At 41.4% G+C, this 27,006-nt stretch overlaps 1 protein-coding gene across 1 annotated transcript; it reads right to left on the reverse strand.

The window, feature by feature from the left end:
- Nucleotides 1-1,084: 1,084 nt before the first annotated feature.
- On the reverse strand, nucleotides 1,085-26,345 carry FLACC1 (flagellum associated containing coiled-coil domains 1). The gene is made up of 14 exons (XM_090268421.1): nucleotides 26,233-26,345; nucleotides 25,659-25,733; nucleotides 20,713-20,761; nucleotides 18,819-18,952; nucleotides 17,010-17,103; nucleotides 15,308-15,369; nucleotides 12,812-12,909; nucleotides 11,754-11,806; nucleotides 10,011-10,110; nucleotides 8,317-8,420; nucleotides 5,363-5,425; nucleotides 2,437-2,526; nucleotides 2,197-2,306; nucleotides 1,085-1,504 (listed from the first exon to the last, which is right to left on the reverse strand). Exons 1-14 carry the CDS (start codon nucleotides 26,343-26,345, stop codon nucleotides 1,378-1,380), a joined length of 1,272 nt encoding a protein of 423 aa, XP_090124547.1. The 3' UTR covers nucleotides 1,085-1,377.
- Nucleotides 26,346-27,006: the final 661 nt, after the last annotated feature.

Genomic DNA, 27,006 nt, shown 5'->3' on the forward strand with positions numbered 1-27,006 from the left:
TCACTGCTATAACACCATGCTCCATCATGCTCTTACATCATGGCACACCTCCATCATGCTTGTCTATCACGGCACCCTCCCTCATGGCTCCTCCAACATGCTCCTTTTTTCAAGGCTGTTTCTCCTTCCTTTTAAATACTGAAAGTCATGTACACTTTTTGCCCTGGGTGGTAGCACTACTATTATCTAGCTACCAGCTTGCCATAAATATGCAAAGTACCTTAAAAGCTGCATTATCTTCTTCTCCTGTCCCCCAAATCATGGGCGGGGACTTTGGGCATCCCTCCCCTGCTCTGTACCATTTCAGTATGGGAGGCAGCTCACTGATGTTTCTCTCCCAAGTCAGTGTTCCTCTGTCTCTCCCTTCCTCTTTCTCTAAAATCAATAAACATATCCTTAAGTGAAGATTAAAAAAATAGTTTTTCAAAAATATTTTAAATAAAATATAATTTAATCTTACTGTTCTTTGGAGATTGTTTTGCTTGATTTGTTTTTAGCCAATGGCATTTCTCACAGGTGGAAATTGTCTAAATCAGGTATTTTACTTGAGCCTCCCAATGTTGGCTCACACAATTGTATTTTTTAAAAATTGTTGTTCATATTTAAAAATTTGGAGATGTCACATAAAAACCAGAATACCTTCTTTTGAAAAATCAAATTATTTGACCACATTGTCCCCATGCTCCTACCTGGCAGCAGTGGAATGAGTTCTCTCACAGTCCCCCACACCGCAATCCCCTCTATTGAAGCTGCTGTCAATTACCAACTATCATTGTTTGTGAGATTGTTTTTTCCTATGTCCAGCCCACTTCACTTATTTTTGTTGCCTGCCCTGTGGGCCTATGAATTCTAGAAAATATTTAGAGAAGATGGCAAGAATCATCAGAAACTCTTCCTTAACCACAGGTTAGGAAACATGATTGAGAGGTGGGAGAGTGGGGACACATGTAAAAAAGAAAGGTTTTTGAAATGAAACCAAATTAATTCTTTCTTACTTGTTAAATGTCCCAGGGGAACACAAGGTACAGTCCAAAATACAGTCAACATTTAATAGGAAGAAAATGTTCAGATTAGTGTCTTCACAATGAAATATGTACAGTTGGAAGAGAAAATAGTACACCCAGAGAAAGCTCAGCTCTCGGTATAGAGAGTATCACTTTTCAACAAAGAGTCATGAAGTATCTATGTAATTGAATGAGAATTAAAACAGCCCCAACAACTCAGAGGGAAGCAAATTGTGAAAAAACAAAAGCAGAACCAAGGCAGCCCCAAACCAAAGTCATCACATGTGTTTCTCATGAAAACCTTACGTAAGTTCTCTAGGCTTGCAGAGGTGGTGTTCCTACCATCTCCGATAATGGAGAGCAACTTTCCTGCTCATAATTCTTGTCTTCTGCTGCTACCATCTTCTATAGTCTCAGAATCATCCTCATAAATAGTAATACAGGTTGATCTTCTAGATCGTCCTTCATAATTTTCTTCATTCTTGGCAATTATCTTTTGCCTATAAAGAAAGAGAAGATGTATCACTATAGGCTCAAAGGGCAGAAAGGAGTATAAGATATCTGGGGAGAGAGAAAAGTGGTTTTGTTCTTTCACTGGAGGCCGTTTCGCTCATTACCTGTAGTGGTTTTGAATTTAGTGAAATATGATATTTGGGTGACCAAATGCCCATATGCAGAATTTTCTACTAAATCAACACAATGAATAACTTCCTTATATGAAAGCATTGACTAAAATTTATTTCAGTGACTTAAGGTGCATCTTCAGTTAGCAGTATGATTTCTGACTTGAAGCTAATTTCCACAGGAACCAAATGCAGCTGCATCTAAGGGTAAACCACTAACACCTAAACCACCAAACTCTCAGGGGAGATGGATGTAAAAATAATCTTTAGTCACAAAACTGAATACCTTAAGAGATTCTCAGATAAATCTCACATGTCATTTTGCATAAAAACTAGGATGTGGGTAATGATGAAGATTCTAGACACATTCCCAGTACCATTGCAAATGGACTGTTCCACCATAGCAGGTAAATTCAGTGGCCAGGCTCACAGTGAATATCCTTCTCCTGAACGTGCCTGAACCTTGACTTCATTAGGGAATGCCTGGGTCCATCTTCACCTCTTCCTCACCCAAACTCCCTCCCACTTCCCAAAAATAAGTGAGTCATGTTTCTGTGCATCATTCACACCTCAGATGAATGTTTTCTTCTGTCAGTAGCTGTATGGTGTATTTAAACTTCTCTTCAGATTCGGCAAGCTTGGCCTGGAGTGTTTTCTCCAGATTTCCCACTGCAGCTTTCTGAAAGACATGTAAGTTTTAACAGCTCTCTTTCCCAAACAAGAGCTGTAGGGCAAGAGCTGCATGTCAGAGCGGCACTGAGATCTGGGGTCCTCCCACCCGCACCCGTCCCCATTCCAGCCATACTCACCTCTCGCTGGAGTTCCATCTGGGTTTGGTAAAGGGTTGTGTTAAGTGATTCTAGGATAACAGCTTGTGCATGCAACTCTTCCTCTATGATCTGTATGAAAAGAAATTGTTTTGGATATCCTGATGGTATCTACCCCTTTATTCTCTTCTCCAGGTGCCTGGACTGGAATGGGAAGCACTGATTAACTACTGCTTCTCCTGCACCATTCAGCCACTATGTCCTGTGAGTTCTCCCTTCTCCATGCCTCGCCCATCTACACACACCCTCCTCTATAACGCACTGTCACTGCCCCAGAACCAGCCTTCACTGGAGCTCACATGGGTTATCACAACAACTATCAATCATTCATTTATTAAACAAGTATTTACTATCTACTATAAATTCCAACTATGTGACATTCTGGAAAGGGCAAAACTAGAGATAGTAAAAAAAATTAGTGGTTGTCAGGGGTTGGGAGGGGCAGCAAGGGATGTATAGGTAGAGAACAGAGGATTTTTAGATCAAAGAAACCCTGAAGAATGTAGAACACAAAGAATGAACCTTAATGTAAACTAGGAACTTTAGTTAAAAATTATATATTAATATTAGTTTATCAGCTGTAACAAATGTACCACACCAAATGCAAGATATTAATAATAGAGGAAATTGTGTGGGGGTGGGGAGTGTATGGGGAATCTCTATACTTTCTGCTTAATTTTTCTGTAAACTTAACATTGCTCTAAAAAAATAGGCTGGTAATTAGCAAAAAACCTTATTATTGTATTAGGCACTAGGAATATTATGATGAACAAGACAAATATAATTCTTACTCTTATGGGGCACATTCTAGTGCAGGAAATATACAAAATTAAATAAAAGTAAACAAAATAATTACAATAATAAATTAAAAGCAAACCAAGGATGCAGGTGGAAGATAAGTGATGGGAAGGAATAAGCACTATCTACTTTAGAAAAATGCTGAAGAGGCTGTAAAAACGGACCAGGTAGGGCTCTGCTTTCAGGTGTCAGCCTCATTTAACCCTTACCCGTCCTTACAGCTCTACCCATGTAACGAGCACCCTCCCACTATGCATACACTTGAAAAGTGCCATCATTTACTGCAACTGCCTTGTGTAAAGCTTATCATTTGCAAATTTTTCATTTATTTATTCATTATAAAAATCAGTTGCTATTTAGCATATGTCTGAAACATGCCAGCCAGTGTTCTAGAAACTGGGAATTAGTGGTAAAGAAAACAGACAAAATCCTTGCCTTCACCGAGTTTATCAGGTTAGAAAAATAAAACAGGGAAAAGAAAGTGTCAGGCAGGTTGTTCAGGGGCCTCTTAGAAGGTGGCATTTGAGTGAAGACTGGAAGGAGGTAAGGAGTTAGCCATGTGGATATCTGGCAAAGAATGTTCCAGGAAGAGAGCAAAGCAAGTGCAAAGACTCCACAGGAGGAGCATCCTGGCCTGTTAAAGAGACAGCAAGAAGTCCAGTGCCACTGGAGTAGCATGATGGAGGGCAACAGATCAAAGGTGATAAGGTGGGGGAAAGAACCACCAGCATGGAGCAGGTGGAACAATCCCCAGAACCAACACAGGACTGGAATAGTTCATATTCCCACTAGCCAGGGTAGAACAACCATTCTAAATACACACAGTATTGGGTAGACTGCTCACAAGGGTATATCTCAGTAGTGGGGAAAAATTAATCCTAGACTAAAGACTGTTGTCATTCTGCCTAACAAAGCTTAAAAGCAAAACTTGAAAAGCTCAAACTGTTTCCAAGTAATTTAACTGACTTCCAAAACAAAGCTCAATGATATATAGAGGAATACAAAAATATTCAGCACACAACAAGGTAAATTTCATAATGGCTGGCATCCAATTAAAAAATTACCAGGCATGCGAATAAGCAAAAAATTATGACCATAAATAAGGAGAAAAATCAATTAATAGAAATAGACCCAGAAATGACACAAATGATAGAATCAGTGGACAAGCTCAGTAAAGCAGCTATAAGAATACACTGGATCTACCTTGCTCCCAAACTCATTCCTTTACTTTGTGGGACATTGCAGTCTGTTTGCCCAACAATACTGAAGCCCTGTCTGGACTCTAAGGTATCATTCCATGCTTTCATAATGGCTAATCATTTCCCAAACATGTCCATTCTGAATCTAAATTAAACTCCCAGTGAAAGAAGAACCACAAGGCACTTCGTTGGTCTGAACAGTTTCCCTTCAGGTGTCTAATGCATAGAAGTCTCAGAAGGAGAAGTTACTTGAGGAGGCTGTGGGGTATGGTATACTCAGAGTTTTAAGGACAGGCTTGGAGTTAGAGTTCCAAGGGGGCACCATTATACTTTTTCAGAGGTTAAAGGAAATAATCTGGCATTTTATATTCAAGACTCTTTTGTGGTTAGAGCCTTACTAGAGATAAAAGACATTTGACATTGAAGATCATACAGTACAGTATTCCCTCACTTATCGCGGGTGTTACATTCTGGACACCGCACCCCCCTCCCCCCCGAATGGTGAAAATCTGCGAAGTAGGAACTTTACATTTATTTTAGTATTTATATATATTTTAAGGCTTTATAAACCTTTCCCACACACTTATAAACCATTCCCAGTCCCTTATTAACCTTTCCCACTCCCTTATTAACCTTTCCCACACTTTTATAAACACTACTTATGTTCTTAAACATATTCTACACTCTTAAACCTACATAACTTTAACAACATATGTATACAGTACTGCAAAATCCTGCGATATAGCAAAAAATCCGTGATAAATAATTAAATATAATATTTTAAAAAATTCCTCAGTACAGTGAGGCCACGATAAGTGAACCATGATATAGTGAGGGACTACTGTATATAATCTTACTGATGTATTTGTAAGATGCTAATTCCACACACACACAAAAATAAGAAAGCTTACCTCTTTGGTCTTTTTTAGCTCCTCTAATTGCAAGGTGTCCTTTTCATGTTGCTTCAAGAGCTCCTAAAAATAATTTTATTTGGAAAGATCAGCAATAGGGTTCTGGCACTTCTTTCAAAAACTAGGAAAACCAAAATAGGATTCAGAAATCTAATATTTACCAAGTTTAGATATTGGTTTCATGAAGCACATATTATAAACTAATGACCTCACATGTTAAATTTAAATAATGGAAATCTCACCCATGTTCAACCTTAGGACACTGACAAATATTAAAAAATATTTTCATCAAAGGCTTTTCTTATTTGTACACAGATTTAATACTCTTAAATATGCAATTCTCCACAAATTGAACTTTATATTCAATGCAATTCCAATCATAATACCAGCAGGCTTTCTTGACAAGATAATTCTAAAATTTATATAAAAATAAAAAGGATAAAGAAAAGCTAAAATAATCTCGAAAAACAAGAGTAAACTTAGAAGATTTTTACTTCCTGATTTCAAGCTACAGTAATAAAGACAATGTACTGTTGGCCTAAGTAAAGGCAAATAGTTGAATAGAATGGAGAGCCTACCCTCGCCCCTTCCTAAATATAACAAGGACACCAAGGCAACCCAGTGAGAAAAGAAATTTAAAAAAAAAAAATCTTTCTGGAACAACTGGATGTCATTCCACAAAAAAATGACCTATGACCCCTACCTCACACAAAACAATTATTTAAAATGGATCATAGAATCATGAAAGCTAAAGTTATAAAGCTTTTTTTAAAAATAGGATATCTTCATATTCTTAGAATAGGCAACAATTTCATAAAGTAGACACAAAAAGCTTTTTGTAACCATAAAAAATTTGATAAGTTGAATTTTACTAAAATTTAAAACTTCTGCTTTTTGAAAGACAAGATGAGCAAAATGAAAAGATACTTGTAAGAATATTTATAACCAGAGATTGGGAGACAGAATTTGGAACACATATATCTGACAAAGAATTTGTATCCATAATACAAAAAGTACTCCTACATATCAGTAATAAAAACATAAACAACCCATTTTTTTTTAAATGGCAAAAGACTTGAACTGATAGTTCACAAAAGAAGACATATATATGGTCCATTAAGCATATAAATAATTGTCCAACATATTTATCTATTAGAGAAACTAAACTGTAATGAAATAGCACTTCAGACCCATTGGAACAGTCAAAATTAAAAAGTTAGCAATGCTAGCTATTGTCAATGGTATGGAGCAACTGAAATTCTCATATTTAAGGTACAAGAGTAAAATGGTACAATTACTGTGGAAAATAGCTTGGTAATTTCTCATAAAGTTAAACTTATACCTACCTTAGATCCCAGTAATAGCACTCCTAGGTATACCCAAGAGAAATAAAAGCATATGTCTACAAAAGTATTTGTACAGGATATTTATAGAAGCTTTATTTGTAAAAGTCAAAAAATGAAAACAACCAAAATCTCCCCAAACAAGAAAATGGTGAATGTATTGGGTGATACTCCTATAAAGGAATACTGCTGAGCAATAAAAAGGAAGACATAATGGATATGAATAACAAATTAATAAATTTCACAGACATTATAATGAGGGAAAAGAAGCTCTACACAAAAGAGCATATACTGTATGATTCCATTTATATAAAGTTTAAAATAAGAAAAAATAATCTATGGTGGTAGGAATCGACAGAGTAGTTGTATTGGGGCAAGTCTTGACGGAGATAGGGATTAACTGGAAAGGAACACTGGAATGCTTTTGTGATTTGGATGTTGGTTACATGAATATATACATTTGTCAAAAACTCATTAAGCTGTACATGTAATATCTGTGCAGTTTGCTAAGTGTAAAGCATATGTATGAGAGAGAGAGAACACCCATTTACAGATTTAGTCAGTGTCACTAGAGGAAGAAGAGATGCATGCAAATGATCAAATCTCTCCCCACTAAGAGGAACTGCTGCTACTTCTTGTTCAGGCCTCTGAGCTCTCTAAACCTCAGAAGCACTATTTCAGAGCATGCCCCATCTCCTCATTACTGTTTTGCTCAGTAATGTAGTGAATGCAATAAATGGGCTTTTATTGGTGACATTAGTGGCTTTACAGTTAGCATGATCATTGGAATGGAATATTTAAGATACCTAACATATTTTAGAGTCTCTCTCCAATTTGCATGAAATGGGTACAATAATCTAAGAAGCCTGTAGCTTGTATACTTAGGAATGGGGTCTAAGACCTGACCCCCAAATGGTTCTCTGTCCTGCTTAGGAGGAGCTCTGGTTGCCCAATGCTGACTTACAATGGTTACAGAATAATCATGGAGCTTAATTCTGTAATACCATCACATATACCTATGATGAATCTTTCATGCACCCAATAACTCAGAGAACTGGTGTTATAACTGCTTGGACCTGCTGACTAATGCATGTTTGTGTAGTAAATGCCCACACATTTGGTAGAATTTGGTCTGAGACCTGCTTTCGTTAGGACCTGGTATCAGTGTCAAGTTGTGGAGTGACTCAGAGGAATAGCTAACCCTTACAACTTCTAACTTTTAGGTAGCTACCTTATTTACTATGAGTTGTACATGACCGAATTTGCTTAGTTTAATCTGCAACAATACCCTCTCTCTTCAGCCACAGTCAAGAATGAGAAGGACATTCAGATAACTTGGATTTTGGCAAAATAGGGAATTTCAGCTTCTATATGTTTCACATTCTATTATTTCTGGTTAATTATAATTTTCATTCCAATAACCCTGTGGAATGGCTACCTAGATAAAGGACAGCAAGACTGTCGGTTTACTTGCGTATTTTCCAGGGAAACTAGGAAAGGAGAACTAGTACCAGAAAGACAAAAACTTGCCTAATCACAGGGTACACCTGGGAACCAGATGTCCCACCAAGACTGCACCTTCAACCACTGATGTGCTTTGGGCTGAGTTACCTCCTTCTCTTGTTTGAAGTTCTCAAAAACAGCACTGTAGGAGTCATTTATTTTCTTCTTTTCTTCTTCTGACTCTAACTCAAACTTTTTTGTTATCTTATTTTCTGTGGAGGTGAGAGGAGATCACATAGAGGTGTAAATGTGGGAAAAACAGATGCAGAGAGAAAACCAGAATATCTACAGATAATACAAAGTCCAGACTGGGTCAAAACTGAGGTGCTTTCAGCCCGGGTCTGGCCTGACACACCCTGCAGAGACTGGAGAGCGAGGGCAGCATGGTGGTGGCTCGCAATCACATCAGCCCCGTAGGATTTACCTCTAATGTCTCTTGTTCTTTTTGTGTGGTTTATTTTTAGACCTGTTGCTTATTATTTTGTCTATTCTCTTTGCTGAAGTAAACACTATGCTTTCTTGAATATCCTTATCTTAAAGCACAGCTCTTGGTTAGCATGACTTTTCCAGCAATAAAATTTATTCTGTACTTAGCTCTGGGGTGAAGGTAGGCTTAAATGGTTTTGGGGGGCAAAGGAACCTATCAGCAGAGACCCAATCAACACTGAACAGGAGGAACAAGGGGTGAGAGGCTAACACAAATTTTTTCTTCAGCATTATGGTGCTGGGGATAGATAAGGAGTCAACTCCTGGGCTTACAGGGTAAGTCTGGACTGAGCTACACTCTGAGCAGCCTAAGCTTAGTCTTCCAAAACTGGTTGCAACACCTTAACTTAGACTTTGACAACATGGGATGAGTGTAGGATTCTAGGCAAAGCCTCAAACAGGAGCAGCTCCATGTTCCATTCCCAACCTTAACTCCAGGGTCTTCATGCTAACTTCTAGTAGTCCAGCATCCCTACTGGGGTAGAAATGGCCTTAAGAATTAACTTTGTCAGAGAGTATTTGTATTTAAATGAGTAATTTGTTAAAATCAACTAAATTTGATATGAATTAGGTCAGAGTAGGATGTGGAATAGGTTTGTAGAGGTCCCACTTCTACCCTCAACTAGTTCTCTAGGCTAGGAAAGACTCTCCATAAATTCCTCTCCCCCTTTTCCATTTATGAAAATGCTTAATTGAGTAAGAGGCTCACCTACAGAGCACTATGTATGATCCTAACTCTGTGATTAATGTTGGTAATATTAAAAATATATAGCAATATGTAAATGTATCAAATCAATATATTATACACTTTAGACGTTTACAATGTTATATGTCAATTATATCACAATTTACTATATATCTATATCTGTATGTATGTACCAAACATGGCTTACTTGGGATCGGGTTGGAATACAGAATTCAATTCAGTATAACGGAGTATTGCCCGTACCCCAACAACTGAATATTTAAAACCTAATTTAAGAATATTTTTTCTGGAACATTTGGAGTTATCTGTATCTAGATAACAAGTCCACATTATTGCAGATGTTCCAAAGCTTGTTCCAGTCTATGATCGCTCGCCAAACGTGGAATCAGTGAGTTTTGGAAGGTATAGGCTTAGAACTGCAGGTGGCTGAACTTATAAAACACACCATTCTTATTGTCACTTTCTTGAAAATTCCAGGCATCTACCATTCAGGAGCCTAGCCATGTGGTTCATCACCCTTAGTGAATCCATGACTGCCTTCCTTGAGTCGAGACCAAGTTTAATGGCAGTTTTTTGGTGCACCTATCATCAAGAAGTCAGAAGTACTCACTTTGTTGTAGCAGGATCTTTTCCCGCTCCAACTTCTCATCCTTCTCCCATTCTGCCTTCTTCCTTAACCACTTATCTTCCATTTCATCATAAATGCTGTCCTGTGGAGGCACAAAGGCATCATGAGGAAAAGGACCCTGAAAAAAACTCCACACTGGCCCAAGGCACAACACTGGGACCTTTGCAGTTTCTGTCACCTGGAACCCTTGCTGGGGGGTTAGGGTGGGGATGCAGGACCCTATGTGGGTGATTGGTGAAAGTAAATTCCAGCCCAGCCCCCTGAGAGCTGGAGAAGCCTAAAAGTCAGACTCTGCACAGTGTTTGCCCACTGGGACTGGGTAGGGTTCAAGACAGGTAGGGTTCCCATGTTGAAGATTCACATGTCAACTCCCTCTGAATTATGCATAAATCACTTATAAATAGCACATGAAAAAACAAGGGGAATGCCTAGAAGTTAACTTGAACACTAAGAAAACAACAGTATGTTTTTCAGAGTGTCCATTTTCCTCAGCAAATCTAACTTCCTTTGTGGTTGAAGTTAAATAAGTCTAATCAGAAGTCAGCCCTTGTGGGTTGGCTCAGACTTCATGATGATGGGACCTCAGGAAGGGCAAGGTCCAGGCCCCAGATGCTGCTGAGAAGGTCTCAGAATCTTGACTTCCTTGTCAGGTTAACCACAGAATTCACACTGGGACTGGGCATCAGAGCTCACTTGTAATTGTGGCCACTTAAATAGAGGTTCTCTCATCACTTTCAAGACTGGTGGGCAGCTCGGTTTCCAGATAGGTCACATTCTCTGGAGAGGCCCACCTTAAAGCAAACACAAAGCATACATAGGAAATAGGGGCAACTTATCTGCTTATCAACCTGATGCTTCTCTTAGGCTCTGGTCTATGATGTTTTCCCTGACTGTATCAAGGTACATGTTGAAAAACGAGTTTTAAATACAAGCTCAAAACTTAAACTGTGGGTGGTAAATCAAATTTCAGAGGTGGTGCTTGTGCTGGACTTGATTTCCTCCTTTGATAGGGTGCTCAACTATCCTTGTTTGCTTGGAACTGAGTTGTTTCCTGGGGCTCCAGACTTTCAGTGCTAACACCGAAAGTCCTGGGCATACTGGGATTAGTTGGTCTCCATAGGATGGGGGCTCACTGCCTCAGCCCTTCCCTGGCCACTCCCTATCTCCCATTCTCTCATCACTCTAGGAAGAGATCCGGCCCTAACTTTGTCCCTGGGCCTCCATAAATGAATGGGTTATGTTCGGAGATGACTAGAGCATTCCCATGCTCCGCTAGTGGGAGCAGCACAGGATTTGTGGGTGGCAATTTGGCAAGTATATCGAAGGCCTTTACAGTAGTTCTTCCTTTTGACCCGGCATTCTACTAAAATCAAAGATGTCACAAAGTACACATAGTAACAACCATTGTCTTGGGATGGTAAGTTTTTTCTTGTTATTGCTATTGTTGGTTTATGTATTTCCTTAAAAAAACACTGAGCAGGTGTTTTTTCAATGGGCTCCTTTAGGGTCTGGGTGACTAACCTGTCACATATGGAAGCCATCACAGTCCAAAGGTTCACTCTTCTCTCTGGGCCTGGTTAGTATGTGCCACTTAGGTCCAAGGATGTTGGGAATCTAAAGTTATTTTCTGGTCTAGAGCTCTAGATTCATCCCAACATCAACAAGCAAGAGAATGAGCCTTGCTTCTCTTACTCTGATAATCCAACAAGGAGGTTTTAATCTCACCTGATACATATGAAACATAGTCTTCAAATACTTGTATTCCTTTCCCATCTCCTCTGGACAAAAGGAAAACAACAGGGTCATTGTTACTGCTCTGAAATGCACACTTTCAAATTCAAGTGTGAGCTCTCACACACTTTCCCCACCTCAAACTCATTGCCTAGGCGGTAAAACCATGGTGTGCCTCAGAAATCACTCTGAAAGCTTATTAGAAAGTCAGATGCCTGGACCCCACCCTACACCTACTGAAATGACCTCTCAGAGGAAAGGCCCACTACCTGTCAATAATATGCTTGTCAGGCAATTCTGATGGACACCAAGTCTGAATCTTTGGAAGAAGAGAAGCAAAATCTTGTAGCATGCACCTGCCTCTCTGTTTTTAAAATAACATTTCCTAGTGTACATTGATTTGGAAAACAATACAAGGTCTCTTTTAAAAAACTGGGAAATCAGCAAGGTATAAGTATAACCTTTTAAAAAATGAAAAGCAATAGAAAGAGAGGTTATAAAATTTCTCCTTCTCTCTGTGGAGATTAGTCTATCAACCCAGAATTCTGAAGATGACACACCATCTTCTTCTCAAGGGCAACATAAACAATGGAATAAACAGCCAACACAAATAACAGTGTATCAGTTAGAATTTAATGAAACATCATCGTTTTGCAGGTCAGGAATCCTGCTGAATTAGAATAATATTGTATTTGCAGAACTTTAAACGTACTTTAAAAAGTGCTTTCTCATTTTTATCATTCTGATAAAGGCAAGTATTATTGTCCTCAGTCCCCAGATGGGGAAACTGAGACTTGATATTAAGGGACTTGCTTATATCCCAAAATTTGGTCACAGGTCCTTCCATCTTCTGGGTGTAGGAAGGACATGGTAGACATGGCTTCCCTCTTTTCAGTTTTATTCTCAGTCACTCCCTCTCCCTGAGCTTCAGGAGGCAACTTTTAAAGTCCAGCTACAGCCCACCCATGGCCATGAGAGTTCCTCTGCCCTAGACTCACATGGTCAGCTTCCTGCCCCTTCACCATGGTCATTCTTCCAGGTCCTGAACATACCTAGTTTTTCCTGGGCAGCCAACTTCTCTGCCTTTAAGGTTTCTTTGTAGTTGCTCTCCAATTCCTTGAGTTCTACTGCATGAGCCTCTTTGAGCTCCCTGTGGGACCCCAGGAGAAGGCCACAATCATCAGTGAAAAGAAGTCCAGAGTTGAGCTGTTATACTCACCTGATCCCATCTCTCCTCCCTCAAGCGGGAAGCCGGTGAGCAGGCTGGAAGACCCTCATTTTTTGATGCATTCTATTGGTATTTATCCAGAGAAGGGGGGAAAGGACTCTTGTTTTCACCAATTACCACTTTGAATGGATCTTGTGGGTGCCATAGATGGTCCCTAAGAACATAGTCTTGAAACTGTGGGCTGCGTTCACTCTTAAGAAGAGCGTTTAAACGAAAGGCTATATGAGCTGTCAAGCCAAGAAAAGACATGGAGAAACCTTAAATGCATATTACTAAGTGAATGAAGCCAATCTGAAAAGGCTGCAACTGTGTGATTCCCACTATTTGGCGTTCTGAAAAAGGCAAAACTATGGTGACAAGTCATAAGATCAGTGCAGTGGTTGCCAGCGGTTAGACGGGAGAGAGGGATAAATAGGCAGGTCACAGAGGATGTTAGGACAGTGAAAGTATCCTGTGTGATACTATAATGGTGCATACATACATTTGTCAAAACTTCTAGAATGTGCTCGAGCAGTGTAGCTCAGTTGCTTAGAGCATTGTCCCAGTCCTCCAAGGTTGTGGGTTTGATCCCCGGTCAGGGCACATGCAAGAAGCAAACAGTGAATGCATAAATAAGTGGAACAACAAACAGATCTATCTCTCTCCTCCTCTATCTCTCCCCTTTCCTCTCTCTCTAAAAAAATCAATGAATAAAGTTTTTAAAAAAATGTATAATGTGTTTTGACAACACCAACAGTGAACTCTAATGTAAACTATGGATTTTGGGCACTAATGATGTGTCAATGCAGGTTCGTTGATTGTAACAAATGCACCATGGTAGTTTGGGATGTCAATAATGGAAAAGGCTATGCAGGTGTTGGGAAAAGGGATATGTGGGAATTGTCTGTACTTTATCCTCCACTTTACTGTGAACCTAACCCCTGGCTGGTTTGGCTCAGTGGATTGAGCGTCGGCCTGCGAGCTAAGTGTCGCTGGTTCGATCTTCCAGTCAGGGCACATCAGAGAAGGAAAACTCTGATTCCAAAAAAACCTCCGCTGCCTTGCGGCATACCTCTTCAGGGGAAAGACTAAGGGAGTAAACCCCGACAGAAAATCCGGAGCCGGAGTCCCTAAGGCGGTTTGACGTTGTAGTCAACACCGGCAACTCCTGCGGCGCACCTGAAGCCAAGCTGTATTGACTCCGTCTTTCCCTTGGATCCTTCAGCTGCGAAGAGAGGGGGGGTCTGCTGCATGGGCAACAGCAGACCCTCCATATCACCCTGCCCAGGCTCTGTAGCTTCAGCTTCACTGGAGAGGACACTCCAGCGTCATCGCAAGATGTCGATTCAACACGGGAGGAGACAGATACCGTGTCACTCCCGAGTCGGACTGCACAACCATTCTCGGCGGTGCAGATAGACTCTTAAGAAGCTACACCATCGTCTCTCGAGGCTCTGTAGCTTCAGCTTCACTGGAGAGGACACTCCAGCGTCATCGTAAGATGTCGATTCAACACGGGAGGAGACAGATACCGTGTCACTCCCGAGTCGGACTGCACAACCATTCTCGGCGGTGCAGATAGACTCTTAAGAAGCTACACCATCGTCTCTCGAGACGGACGGCTGCCGACGACGGCTGCTGATGACGACTGTGAACCTAAAACTGCTCTAAAAAGTAAAGTCTATTATATACTAAATAAGTTAATTAATTAATTAAAAAAAATTTTTAAGCAAGTTTATGACTCACTTAGGAATACTTCTCTCCACCAGGGCTTCTGAGGCTCCTCTGGTGCCCAGCAGGTAGTGAGAAGGGGATTTTGTGGGTTTCCTCACCCACACAGACAATATACCTCATTTACTTCACCTTGGTTGATCTTTGGGGCTCTGGATCCTGCCCCTCCTATACTTTCTTCCTGTTTTGTCTAGGCCCTGATGTAGCAGCAGGGAAAGTAAGAGGAGAAGAGGAGGAAGATGAGGAGGAGGAGAAACAGGAAAAGGAGGAAGAAGAGAAGGCTGGGCTGAGGACAACAGTTGTCTATCACAAAAATCTCATATAGAATAAAAAATGGCTCTTCTAAGCAATCAACAAAAAGGGAGATTATACTGGAAATGAAATAATTGGACGAGAAAGTGCAAAACCAGGAATAGCCTTTTCTGCACTACATTTCAGTGGCCTCCAATCAAATCATCCTGCTCTCCAAAGACATGTATACTATATCCCCCACCCTTTGCACCCAACTCCATTTGGCATTGTCTGAAATCCCAGTGAACTGAAATCCTACAAGGATGCAGGAGCCTTCTTCGAGCCTTCAGCACACAAGGGCTTGTGCCAGAAAACATACCTGTTCTTGTTTTCAAAGTTCTGCTTCATTTCAGCACAGCGGAGATCCATTTCATTGGAGAGCTGGAAATGAGGCCATCATTAGCAACACAGGATTAAGGACCCTACTCCCACTCCAGTCTGCAACTTATGAGAAGCCATCTCATTCATGGGGAACACTTGACTCCCCAGGTTTCTCTATCATTACTGAGGGATCAGAACAATTCCTGTCTTGCTCTATGTTGTCTGGTCTGTAGTCAGTTTGCAGTGTTGGTGCATGGAAATCATCTCTGTCACTATCAGGTTTTTTCAGCAGGTCTGGTCTCTTCTGCTGGGCTGTATCTCTTTGTAAGAGCATGGTCTTTGGACCCTCAGATACGTAATTCAATTGAACAATCATTTATTGAACAAAGGGCTTGGCCTGGAAGAGCCAAAGAAGTTTAAGACTCAGACCTTGCCTTCAATGAACTTTGAATTAGTGTTAATAAATCCTTGTTGGCAGAATGCTTGTGTCCCAGCAGACAGGATTTGCTCAGTTCCATTCTAACACATCAGACCCTCTAGTCACTGTCTCAGGAGGAGTGGACACTTCCAAGCTAGTTAGCACCTGCTGCCAGCTGAGACAAGGGTTTGGGGCTTGTTCTTGTCCCTCTCTGACTAAACAGTAGCACCAGCACTTCTCCCATGCACAGGGTCACACAACAATTTGGGGCATTTATAAGTAGGAGAATTTTATTTTATTTTATTTTTTAGGTGGGAGAATTTTAAGGATCACAATCTGATGTCCCTCCTTAGAAGTGATCTCTAAATATGTCTTCAGCAGGACTGATGCTTCAGTGAGTGAAAATGAGCATTTTTCCCAATAAAGGTAAATGCTCTTATACTAATTAGTTAACTTCCTGAGACTCAATTTTCTTTCAGTAGAAAAAACCACAAACCTGGCAGGGTTTTCAGATAAATATAGCAATGATTCAATAGTAGCGCAGGGCTCACTCTGAGTCACAAGCTGGGTCCTAGTAGGATTCAGAAGCATCTGGGGTGTATCAGAGGGTAAGGGGGGGAGCCTGCTGGGAATTCAGCCTTTACAAGTGCATTTCAATAACAACAGGAAAGGTGGTGAGGGATTTTGTTTATCACTCCAAACCAGTCCACCAGGCACATCTGCTCAAAGTGGGAAAGAAGAAACTATGATAAAATAGATGGTGAATCTAAAGAAAGTGTCACCAAAATCCCCAGGAAACACAGAGTGCAATTGACATCAGCAGAATCTTAAGTGTGGGCTTTGGTAGTTTCAACAGCAACAGGAAGTGGCCACCGGAGGATTCTGGGTAGCTTTAGAGCAACTCTGAAAGTGCTGACCGTGCTGGTGCCCTCATCAAGAGCCTTCACAACCTCTGAAGCGTAACTGCCCACCAGGTGGGAAATGGCCAGCATTCCCTACGGTAGAGACGACAGTGGTGCTGAATGCACCGGAGGCAGCGGGAGAATTCCCAGATATTGAGTTAGGTCTTGAGGAAGAATTTGAGTTCTTGCAAATATGGATGAGAATGGAAACAGAGGAAGACTATGAGGTGACCACAGTCCTATCTTCAGAGCTCTCGCCTGGGTAACATGGCTCCCATGAGTCAAGTCATTGGCATCACTCCTCACAGATAACAGGTGATCTGAAAATCTTGGTATTTCCGGTACCCATAGAGATATCAGCTAACTTAAGGATCACTCACCAATTTTTCAGCAGACTGGTGGTCTCTGTTCATTTGCTCTATTATCATCGTCAGCTCTGAGATCTGCTCTTCTAGGTCAGTAATGATATCAGTCCTATGAAATAAGTAACTCTTCAATCATCCACAGAGCTGCTATTTCATGCAAGTCAAGCCTCTTCCTGAACATTACTGGCTGTGGGTTGGTGAGCGCCGAGGCATGATCTGCACCTGCTCCACCATCACTGGGGTGGCAGAGGAGGAGTAGAAGGGTGGGGAGGAGGAATTTGGCAATAGGGTGGTTGAGTCTTAAACATGGCCCTTTTGGGTAAGCTGGCCAGAACGGAGTGGGGTGGTTTGGTTGCCTACTGAATAGAAGGAAAAGAGGAATATGTCATAAATCTATTAGGGTTTGACTTTGATTTGGTAATGATAGTTAAAATGGAGGGAGGAAAAGTTCAGAAAATTGGAAAATGAAAAGGTGGGGAATAAGGTTGATGTTGACAGTAAATTGGACAGGAAAAAAGGGCGGGACAGAAACTGGATGAGGAGGGGATTTAAGAGAGTGGCTTTCAAACTTGATAGATTTTCTGTGTTTCTGGATCTGGAGCCTCCACAATGTCTGAGATTGTTCAGCTCTATGTGGTTGGCCTGGAGTAGACAGGGTGGTAGGCAGTGCTGAGTGGAGTGCAGTAGAGAGATTCAAGAGGTTGAAAAAACAAAAGATGTAGGAGGAGAGGGCATCAAGGTATGAGAAAGAAGAAAGAGTATGAGAAGGTTGAACAATAGGGAACTCCTAACATGATCTTTGATACAAACAATACAGTTTTAGTAGGGAATAAAACGAGTATGGACTGTTGTGCTGGCTTGACTGTGGGTACATGGCCCATCTCCTCCTGCAGAGGGCCTTGGATGAGCAGGGCAAAGAAAACAGGGCCTGAATGTTCCCACTGAAGGGAAGATAGAGACTGGAGTCTTGTTTCTCTAGGCCAGGTCAGATCAGGGTGACTCCAGCCTGAATCCCTTCTCAGATCCCTTCCCACTGCTAACAGTTTGGTTGTATCCTTTCTATATACCTACAAATAGGTAGGTGATTAGTCTCTGTGTGTTTTCTGTTGTTATTGTTGGTCTTTTAAATTTCTGTCTTGGAAAGATACTCTTCACAGCAATTGAAAGCCCAAGGAAGAGACATTCATTGAGGGGTGGGGGGTGGGGGGCATTGCAATAGTGCAGGTAGGAAGTAATAGTGGGAAAGGAGAAGATAGGGAGATTTTGGAGGTAGAATGAAAAGGATGTGGGGACTGCCTTTGCACGGCATTGGGGGATAGAGAGTGTGTGGAACTTGAGTGACAGAAAGGATGACAGTGTACTCAACTGGAGTGGAGTTAGGCCAGACCATCCACACTGTATCTCCCAGAGGCAGAACTGAGTGATACATTTGAACATAATGAAAAAGGGGATACATATTTGAGCCTCCTAGGAACCCCGACTTTACTTTTAGTTATCACCCAACAAATGTGGGCTATTTCATGAGTATTTGATCAGTTCATTACTTTCAGGAAAAATTGCTCTCCTTTAGTATGAATCGCACTACACCCAACCACTTTCCAGATCAACCGACTGACTTGACCTTCATCCTGACTAGAATGGGACTGGAGCTGAGAGGCAGTGTGAAAAGGAGCAGGCACAGGGCTGAGGCATGAAGTGACTTTGCAGCACCTCCAGAGCAGGGACTCTGTAACTGGGAGTGGACATTTGGGGCTTATCCTTGAGGCCAGGCCCAGACAGGCAGGGATAGGTCTGAGGAGCTGAGTGTTGGTCCAAAGTTATTACCTGGAAATTTTGATTTTGTCCATAGTTTCTGATTTCAAATGCTTTTTCCTATCAAACATCTCATCTCCCAAGGTGACGGAAATTTGCTCCCTATTCCGAAAGAGGCGATAGCCAGGTGACACGTTGATTACTTCCTGGGCATCAAGGTGTAAAGTAAGATAATATTGCAGTATACTGAGATTCCTCCAAGTCTACTAGTGCCCTACTCACATATAAAAACACAGACATGAGATGCAGGCCCAGCGCCCAAGTCTTTCCTGTGCCCTCCCCCAGTTACCATTCACCTTCGTATCTCCAGATTTCTTTCCTGAGACCCATTCGCAAGACTCAACTGGATCCTGGATGTCCCCCTAGGCCTTTAAAGCTCAACGTTTCCAAAACCTAACTGTTGACACCCACTCCACATTCTGTACCCAGCCCTGTTCCTCTTCTATGTTCTCCCTCATGGCCAGAAGCCTGGAGGCAGCTGAGTATTGTGGAAATCACTCAGTTTTAAAAATTAGACGACCTGAATTTAAATCCTAACTCTGCCACCAGTCATAGTTATTCAACATCTCTGCGCCCCAGTTTCCTCACCAGAAAATAAGGATAACAACTTCCTCAAAGGGATTTTGGGAGGATAAAACAAAATAACAAGCCCTGGCTGCTGTGGCTCAGTGGATTGAGCATCGGCCTGCAAGCCAAGTGTCGCTGGTTCAATTCCCAGTCAGGGCACATGACTCAGTTGCATGTCAGGGCCCCAGCTGGGGGCGCGAGTGAGAGGCAACCACACTGTGATGTTTCTCTCCCTCTCTCCCTCCTTTTCCCTCTCTCTAAAAAAATTAATAAATAAATAAACAAAATAAATAAATAACGTAAAAAAAATAAACAAAATAACATATGATAAAATGCCTAGCACAGTTACAGAAAAAAACTTTTTTCAAGCCAGTTCTTCCTCCATTCTCTTCTAGATGCCAAGTAAAAAATCTGAGCAGGACTACCAGCCATCATAGATCCAGATAGACTATGCCTTCTAGAGTTGTGCAGGACAGCCCTGCAGGATACAATACCTGCCATTTTTATCTCCTAAATGTTTCTCATCTTCATCTTCTCCTTTCATACCCCTGGCCCTGACAGAGTCTGAGGCCATCACCATCTGTCTCTTTAGCTCTGGAGACACTTTCCCAGTGGGCCTCTCTACCTTCAGACTGGTTCCCCTAAATTCATCATCATCTCCACCTGGAGGGCTATGACATTTTTATTTAATTTTTTTCCTGCCCATTAAGGGATTACATGATCCTTTTCTAAGGGGTTGGGGGAGAAAGAAAAATAGCTAAAAGCAGAAAGTAGTAAAAAGCACCAATTATATCCCACTAGAGTGTGTTTTTTCTAAAATGTAAATCTTACCTTGTCTCATGCCTATGTTGACCCATAAAAGCTTTCAGACATCAAAAGGATGGGGCCCAAACTTCTAAGCGGGTGTCAACATCCCTCAGGGTTTGGTCCCCAACTGTTTCTCCAAAATGCTCCTGCCCCTGTCCTCCTCAGGTGCCCTGATGGCCCCTCGCCCAGCATTTGTGGATTCCCAAGTGCAGCAGAGGGTTCCCTGCATCTGGGCATGAGTGGTATCCTGGTCTGGACTGACTGCCACCATCTGGTTCCCCTGGAATACTCTCCTTGCCCTATACAATGTAGTAGAAAGGTAATTAAACACCTCCTCTGGGGTCTGGCTGAGCCAAGTTCAAGTCCTGGTCCTGATCCTAGCAGCCACATACTATTTGCAGTAATTTCATCACCTCCTCATAGGATCACTGCAAATATTCAATGAAGTAAGTATGTGTAAAGGACCCATGCCTGCACATAGTAGGTACTCAAGAACTGTTAATCCCACAACCCTCTTTCCATTTTTACTCACATAAGGTAAATTATTGCTCTCCTCTTGATTTCCTAAATGGATTTTCGTTCTGCAAGAGAAAGGCAGGGTCATAAGCAACCAGAGAACAAAGAGAAGTTTCAAGCTCAGGAGCTGTGCCCTGACCCCACTGTTCATCTAAAAAAAAAAAAAAAAAAATCATTTCTGGGATGATCTCTGAGGCCCCTGTATGCTTTAGAAAATAGTGAATGTTTAATGATCCAGGGATCATTGGTACACAGGTTGTGATAAAATGGCAGGTAGTAAAAAAGTGGGAAATCAACTGGTCACTAGTCTAATAGTAGAACCATTCCTAAAATAAGGGCCTAGAGACTTGGAGTGAAGATCCAAAGGGCTCGCTTTTGAGGGTGGTGCATAATCTCAAACACATTTTTTTGGTGACATGTATGTTGTCTGCACAACTGTCTTTCTTCTCATTTGCACCAGAATTTGGTATCCTGGGACCCTGAAATAGCCAGTTAAGTTAATTTCAGGATAAACAAAATGTTACTATCCTGAGATCTGGTGCTGACCCTGATGATAAAAAAATTTGTTTTCAGTTACAGTAACATGAGTATAATATCAGGTACCTAAATACCAAAAGAGTATTTATAAGGAAGTTCACCTAGAAGGTTGAAAGATTAGAATAAGAGTAACTACCTTTTGATGTGCTGACAAAAATAAGTCGGCGTAGGTATATGAAGCTAGGGCCCCTCCCCTTGACTTCAAGATATACTCACACATGTACACATACCGTCAGGCAGCTGTTGTGAAGATAGACAACTAAAATCTGCTCTAGAAGTTTCATTTACCCATGATTAAAACCACCACAGTATTGTTAAGGGTTGAGGAGCTCGTTACCAGGGTTGGACTGGTCCAGAGTCCATGGTTGACTCTAGATGGTGATTGGAGTTGGAAGGACTTTTCCTGGTGGAAGCGGTTTCATCTTGGTTAATAACCATCATTCTGGTTTAGATTCCACATCTCCCACCCCTAGAGGGGACCTCCAGAGAGGCACTCAGGGGTCTCTTGAGAAAACCATTCCAAGAATTTGGTTACCTTATATGTAACTACCAAACTTTGAGTTTAACTTTCACTGACAAAAAAAAAAAAGATTCTGTGTGTTAAAAAATGGGCATGAGTGCACAATATACACTGATAATACAGTGAGATCCACATGTATATTAAGAGTTAAAACCATTTAAAATGCAACTTAAATCAACCATATGTTCCCAACTCAACTGTCCCCAGTGACAATTTGGTTTGTTTTCTCTGAATTTAGGAAAGCCTTATTGGGACCAATGAATCTCTTTAAAAAGCTGACCATAGATTTGAGTTTATGTTGTCTTTTCATCTGCTTGTTTTGCTCTTTGTAAATCTCATCGAGCAAACTGAGACCTTCCATAGCACTGCGTCAACTTTAGACCTGGAAGGGTCATTGTGACTACATAGATACTCATTTTGTCAGATAATTGTGTTTCTCTCATTGAAAAGTAAAAGGTAAAGTCAATCCAGAATGATTCATCTTTACTCTTTTCTGTCCTCATCAACCCATTACTCAGATTGCTCCCATTACACTCACCAAATTTTGACACTTCGTTGACATCAATCAAAGCACTTCACATTTTCTCATTTAATGAATTCAGTGAGTGGTTAATATATGCAAACTACAGTCCTTTGTACCAAGAGAAATTGAATGAGTTTAATAAAGAAAAAGAGGCCCATAAATACTGAAAATAGAAGAAAAAGAGTTAAGTGCCATAGAGAACTGCAGATTAAGGGATTTGCTAATTGTGTCTCTCAGGGGTTGAGAATGTCCAACTACTGCCATTTTTCAAGGCTCCTGATATAATAAAAAACAAAACAACCCCCAAGAATTGCTGAAACAGGGTTACAACAATTTAGTTCGTGTGTAAGAATTGAAAACTTTTCAAACAAAAAGCATGTTATATGTTTGCAAGAAAATTAGAGGATTCACAAAAAAGGATGTAACTCAGAGAGTTGAAGTGGCATGTTTGAGGACCGAGGCCCAAGTTAAGAGTTGACTGGTCAGCAGTTTCTTCCCATGTCATGCTGGAGGTCATGTCAATGACTACCTGAGCCTCTTACCAAGGGTGAGGGGAGGAGTAGCAGGCCCTCCTGTGCCTGGTGCTCCATTTCCCTTCCCAAGTGTTATCTAGGCAGGACTTGGAGGCCAGCTGACATGGAGCCCAGGACCAGTGTTTTCTTTAAATTGGTTTTAGAAGATGGCATGTTTCAGGGAATAATCTGCCTTGAAGTGTCTTACTGGAAAGTTATAAATATAATCAGCTGGTATTGGATAGATAATTTTAAAAACACCCACAAAGTGTTTCTCACTATGTTACAAGGCCAGAGGAGGACAATATTGGTGAGGGCTAATGTTGGCAGCCAGAGTGGAGCTGTGGGTATTAGTGAGGTTTCTCCCAGCAAGAAGCACTGGGTGACTAAGGCCTTGAGCTTGACTATTAAAAAGGAAGTTAGATAAGATTCACAGGTGTGGTCATGTGGGCAGGGTGCCAGCACAAAGAAGTCAGACAATAAGGAAGTTTTTCACTCATATAGATATTCAGTGAATGCCTTGGTATGAATGGATCCAATTCCCATCAGGCTTTGCCACCTCCACTCCACTGAAACAACTCCCTCTGTTGTCACCAAGATGCAGTCTGCTCAACCCTCATCTTAATTAACTAGCAACAGTTTTTAATACATATAATCAGGCCCTGTTTCTTGGAACATTTTTGTCTTTTGCTTTCAGGACACTAGGTAGATGATGCTCCATCTGCTTCCCTGGCCATTCCCTCTCATATGTTATCTCAAACTTCCTAAGCTCAATGCCCTACATATGAGCACCTTCTGCAGTCTTCCCCAATCACAGAAAATCGCAACTCCATCCTTCCTGTTGCTCAGCCAAAAATCCTGAAATCAGGTTTGACTCTTTCTTTTTCTCATACTTTATACCATCCCATTAGCAGATCGTATTGTTTTGTACCTTCAGGATATATCCAGAATGTGACCACTTCTCACTACTATTTCTACTAGGTTCAATCACTATCATCCCTTGCTTGGGTCCCTGCAATTACATATTATCTGGTCTCCCTTGGCTTTTCCCAAGGCTTGTACTCTTGGCCACTGCAGTCCTCATTCTCAATGCAGTAGCCAGATTAGTCTTCCCACAAATGCAAGTTGGATCATGTCACTCTTCTCAGAATCCTCTGATGACTTTCCAGCTGTGAGGGGATAAGCTGTGTCCCACATCGTAAAATTCATATGTTGAAGCCTAACTCCTGGTATCTCAGAATATGACTATTTGGAGATAAGGCTTTTAGGTAAAATGAGACCATTAGGATGGGTCTAATCCAATTTTAATGGTGTTCTAATAAGACAGACGAGGACTCAGAAACACCCAGGGATCCACACGCACAAAAGGAAGACCACGTGAAGAGGCAGCAAGTATGCAGCCATCTGCAAGCCAAGGAGAGAGTCCCGAGAGGAAACCAACTTGCCAGCATCTTGGTCTTGGACTTCCAGGCTCCAGAACTATGAGAAAGTAAATTTCTGTTGCTTAAGCCACCCAGTCTTTTTTGTCGTTGTAATGGCAACACTAGCAGCTGATACAGGATCCCTTTCAAAGTAAAAGCCAAAGTCCTTACAGTGGCCAGCAAACTTCACTGTATAAATTTCCTATTATTGCTGTAACAAATTACTGTAAGTTTAGTGGCTTTAAACAATACAAATTTATCTTAGTTTTAGAGGTCAAAGTCTGCAATGGGTCTTACTGAGCAGAAATCAAGGTGTTGGGAGGGTTGTATTCCTCCTGTAGGCTCTAAGAGAAAATCTGTCCCTTGCCTTTTCCTTCATCTTCAAAGCCAGTAATTGCATCCCTCTGACCTCTGCTTCTATTGTCACATCTCCTTCTCTGACACTCTGGCTTTCTTTTTCACATATAAGGACCTTTATGTTTACATGGGGCCCAACTAGATAATCCAGGATCATCTGCCTATCTCAAACTCAGCTGTTTAGCAAACATAATTTCATCTGCAATCTTAATTTCCCCTTGGTAACAGAACATGGTCACAGTTTCCAGGGATTAGGCTATGGACACCTTTGAGGGACCATTATTCTGCCAATCACATTCATCAACTCTGTTACTTCTCTGAGCTCATCTCCTACCATTCTACCCTCACTTCCTCCATTCCCACTACACTGGCCTCTTTGCTTCCTGGAATAGCAAGTTCCCACTCACAGCCTTTGAACTTTCTGTTCCCTCTGCCAGGAGTACTTGGCCCAGATGTCAGTGTGGCTCTGTAAAGTCCCTTTAGAAAGGGACTTTCCCTGATCTCCATACATAAAATTATAACTGTAAACTCCAAGAAAGCAGAGCCTTCGCTGTGTTCACTGCTGTTCCCCACACCTGAAACAGGCCTAGCAAATAATATACTCAACAAATATTTTCCAAATATATAAATAAATCAAATACAAAGACTCATGTAAGACATAAAACTAAGTCACACTTCTAAGTTTATAAAATATGAGCAAAATTTTAAATATATCAGTAAAAACAGAGTTGTAATTTACATAAAATCTTAGACACAGGAAAGTAATCAGTAAAAGGGTAACCACCACCAATGGGAGGCTCTTTGTCTATGACAGGAATCAGGAATTGTGCCCTTTGAGGGCAGGAAACAGTTGTCAGGGCACCTCAGAGGAGACCTCATTTGTAGTGATTCTGAATGCTGTGGGTACAGAGGGCCATATCATCTATAAGTAGGATCTGAGGTTTGGGGGAAATTATGATGGGTTCTGGCAATTCTCTGACCTTCCTGGCAGCAGTTAGTTCAAGTCAGGCAAGGGTGTGAGGGCCAAGGAGGGAGATTGTTTTATTCACATACTTCAAACAATTCCCACGCCATGAACATGCAAATACTTACTTTGGAGAGACAACTGGTTTTGTTGCTGATTGGGCATAATTTTGATTTTTTGAAGCTGGAGAAAGAAGAGTTGGCCTGAAACATCAAAAAAGAGAAAACTGGAAATTCAGAAATCTGTTTTAGTACTCCCAGGTTAGGTAAATCCCCACAGTGAGCCAAAATTGGAATACATGGGCTGACAGCAGATAGCCTTTTGCAACCTCAGGTGGAATGCTTTGGTACTTATTCACTGTTCTGGAGGGTCCCCAGGTTGGCAGCTTAGCTTGTCCTCCAGTTCCCAAAGCTATTCATCCCACAAGGAAGGGTAGCTACCATGGGGCCCTTTAATTAGAAGCCCCCCTTTCTCTGCTCAATTAACTCTGAGATGTGCTTATTTAAAATGACACTAAACCTAGGCAGGACTGGCAACACCAATGTGCACCTAACAGGCTGGCAGGGAAAGCTGTGCAGAGCTAGGCTTTCTGGTCCTTGTGGGACTTCTGTTACCAAATTGTTTTTGAAATCTTGTGAAAGAAAGAAGGCTGCAAATGGACCCCAAGTCCCTAAACCATAGTCTGTCCCAGGTAATTCTTACTTGGGCTTCCCTGTGGAGGTCTTTCTTGGTGGCTGAGGGGTCTTGATTAGCTTCCGTGGTCCCAAGTTCCAGGGGTCCCAGCAGGTGCAGTAGATGAGAGCATTGGGGTACATGGCAAGAGCTCTCAGGCAGTCTTGGCAGCTAGGTCAGGAGGCCCTTGCTGAAACGGGGGGAAAAAGCAGAGTTACACCATTTAAAGTCAAAGCAATGATACTTAAGAGACAAATTGGGAAGAACCCATGGAAGGCTCAAAGCACAGATAGTAGATTCTGGAAGCTGTTGTTCTGGCACGGGGTCTTGACTATAGAATCACACCTCACCCTTTGCCACCCACTAGGCTTGACTTGAAAGCAATTTAAAATGTGCCATAACTGAGTGCTTACTGTGAGCCAGGCACACAATAAGTGATCAATTATTCTTATCCCAATTTTACAGAGGATAATGAGGATCAGAGAGGTCATGGAGGTAGCAAGTGGCAGAGTTGGGAACCAACATAAGTCTACCTGACTCCCAAGTTCTTGTTCTTCCATTGGGTCACACTAGTTCTCACTAAAGTAAAGAGAAATCCCTATGGCAGGTCCTGCACAGAACTTTCTGGAAAATTAGCTCTGTGACTCAAATTAAATTGGATCTCCCAGTTTTTCATTCCTGGCCACCTGCCTGAATTACAGTCAAAACTCTTCCTTCTTTGTTCCATAAAAAGAAAAGCAAAAATCCCTATTATGAAAGTTTGCATGAAAGACATGATCACACTTGATCACACTTATTTATCTT

This window comes from Furipterus horrens, unplaced genomic scaffold (assembly GCF_987537825.1).
Source record: "Furipterus horrens unplaced genomic scaffold, mFurHor1.1.pri manual_scaffold_1, whole genome shotgun sequence".
NCBI classification, from domain to species: Eukaryota; Metazoa; Chordata; class Mammalia; order Chiroptera; family Furipteridae; genus Furipterus; species Furipterus horrens.

Coding starts and splice junctions, on each gene's coding strand:
- FLACC1 (XM_090268421.1), bottom strand. CDS start 26,345: ATGTACCCCAATGCTCTCATCTACTGCACCTGCTGGGACCCCTGGAAC. Junction 11,807..12,811: donor GGCTGCCCAGGAAAAACTAG/GTATGTTCAGGA, acceptor CCTTTTGTCCAG/AGGAGATGGGAAAGGAATAC. Junction 5,426..8,316: donor ACTTCAAACAAGAGAAGGAG/GTAACTCAGCCC, acceptor AATTATTTTTAG/GAGCTCTTGAAGCAACATGA.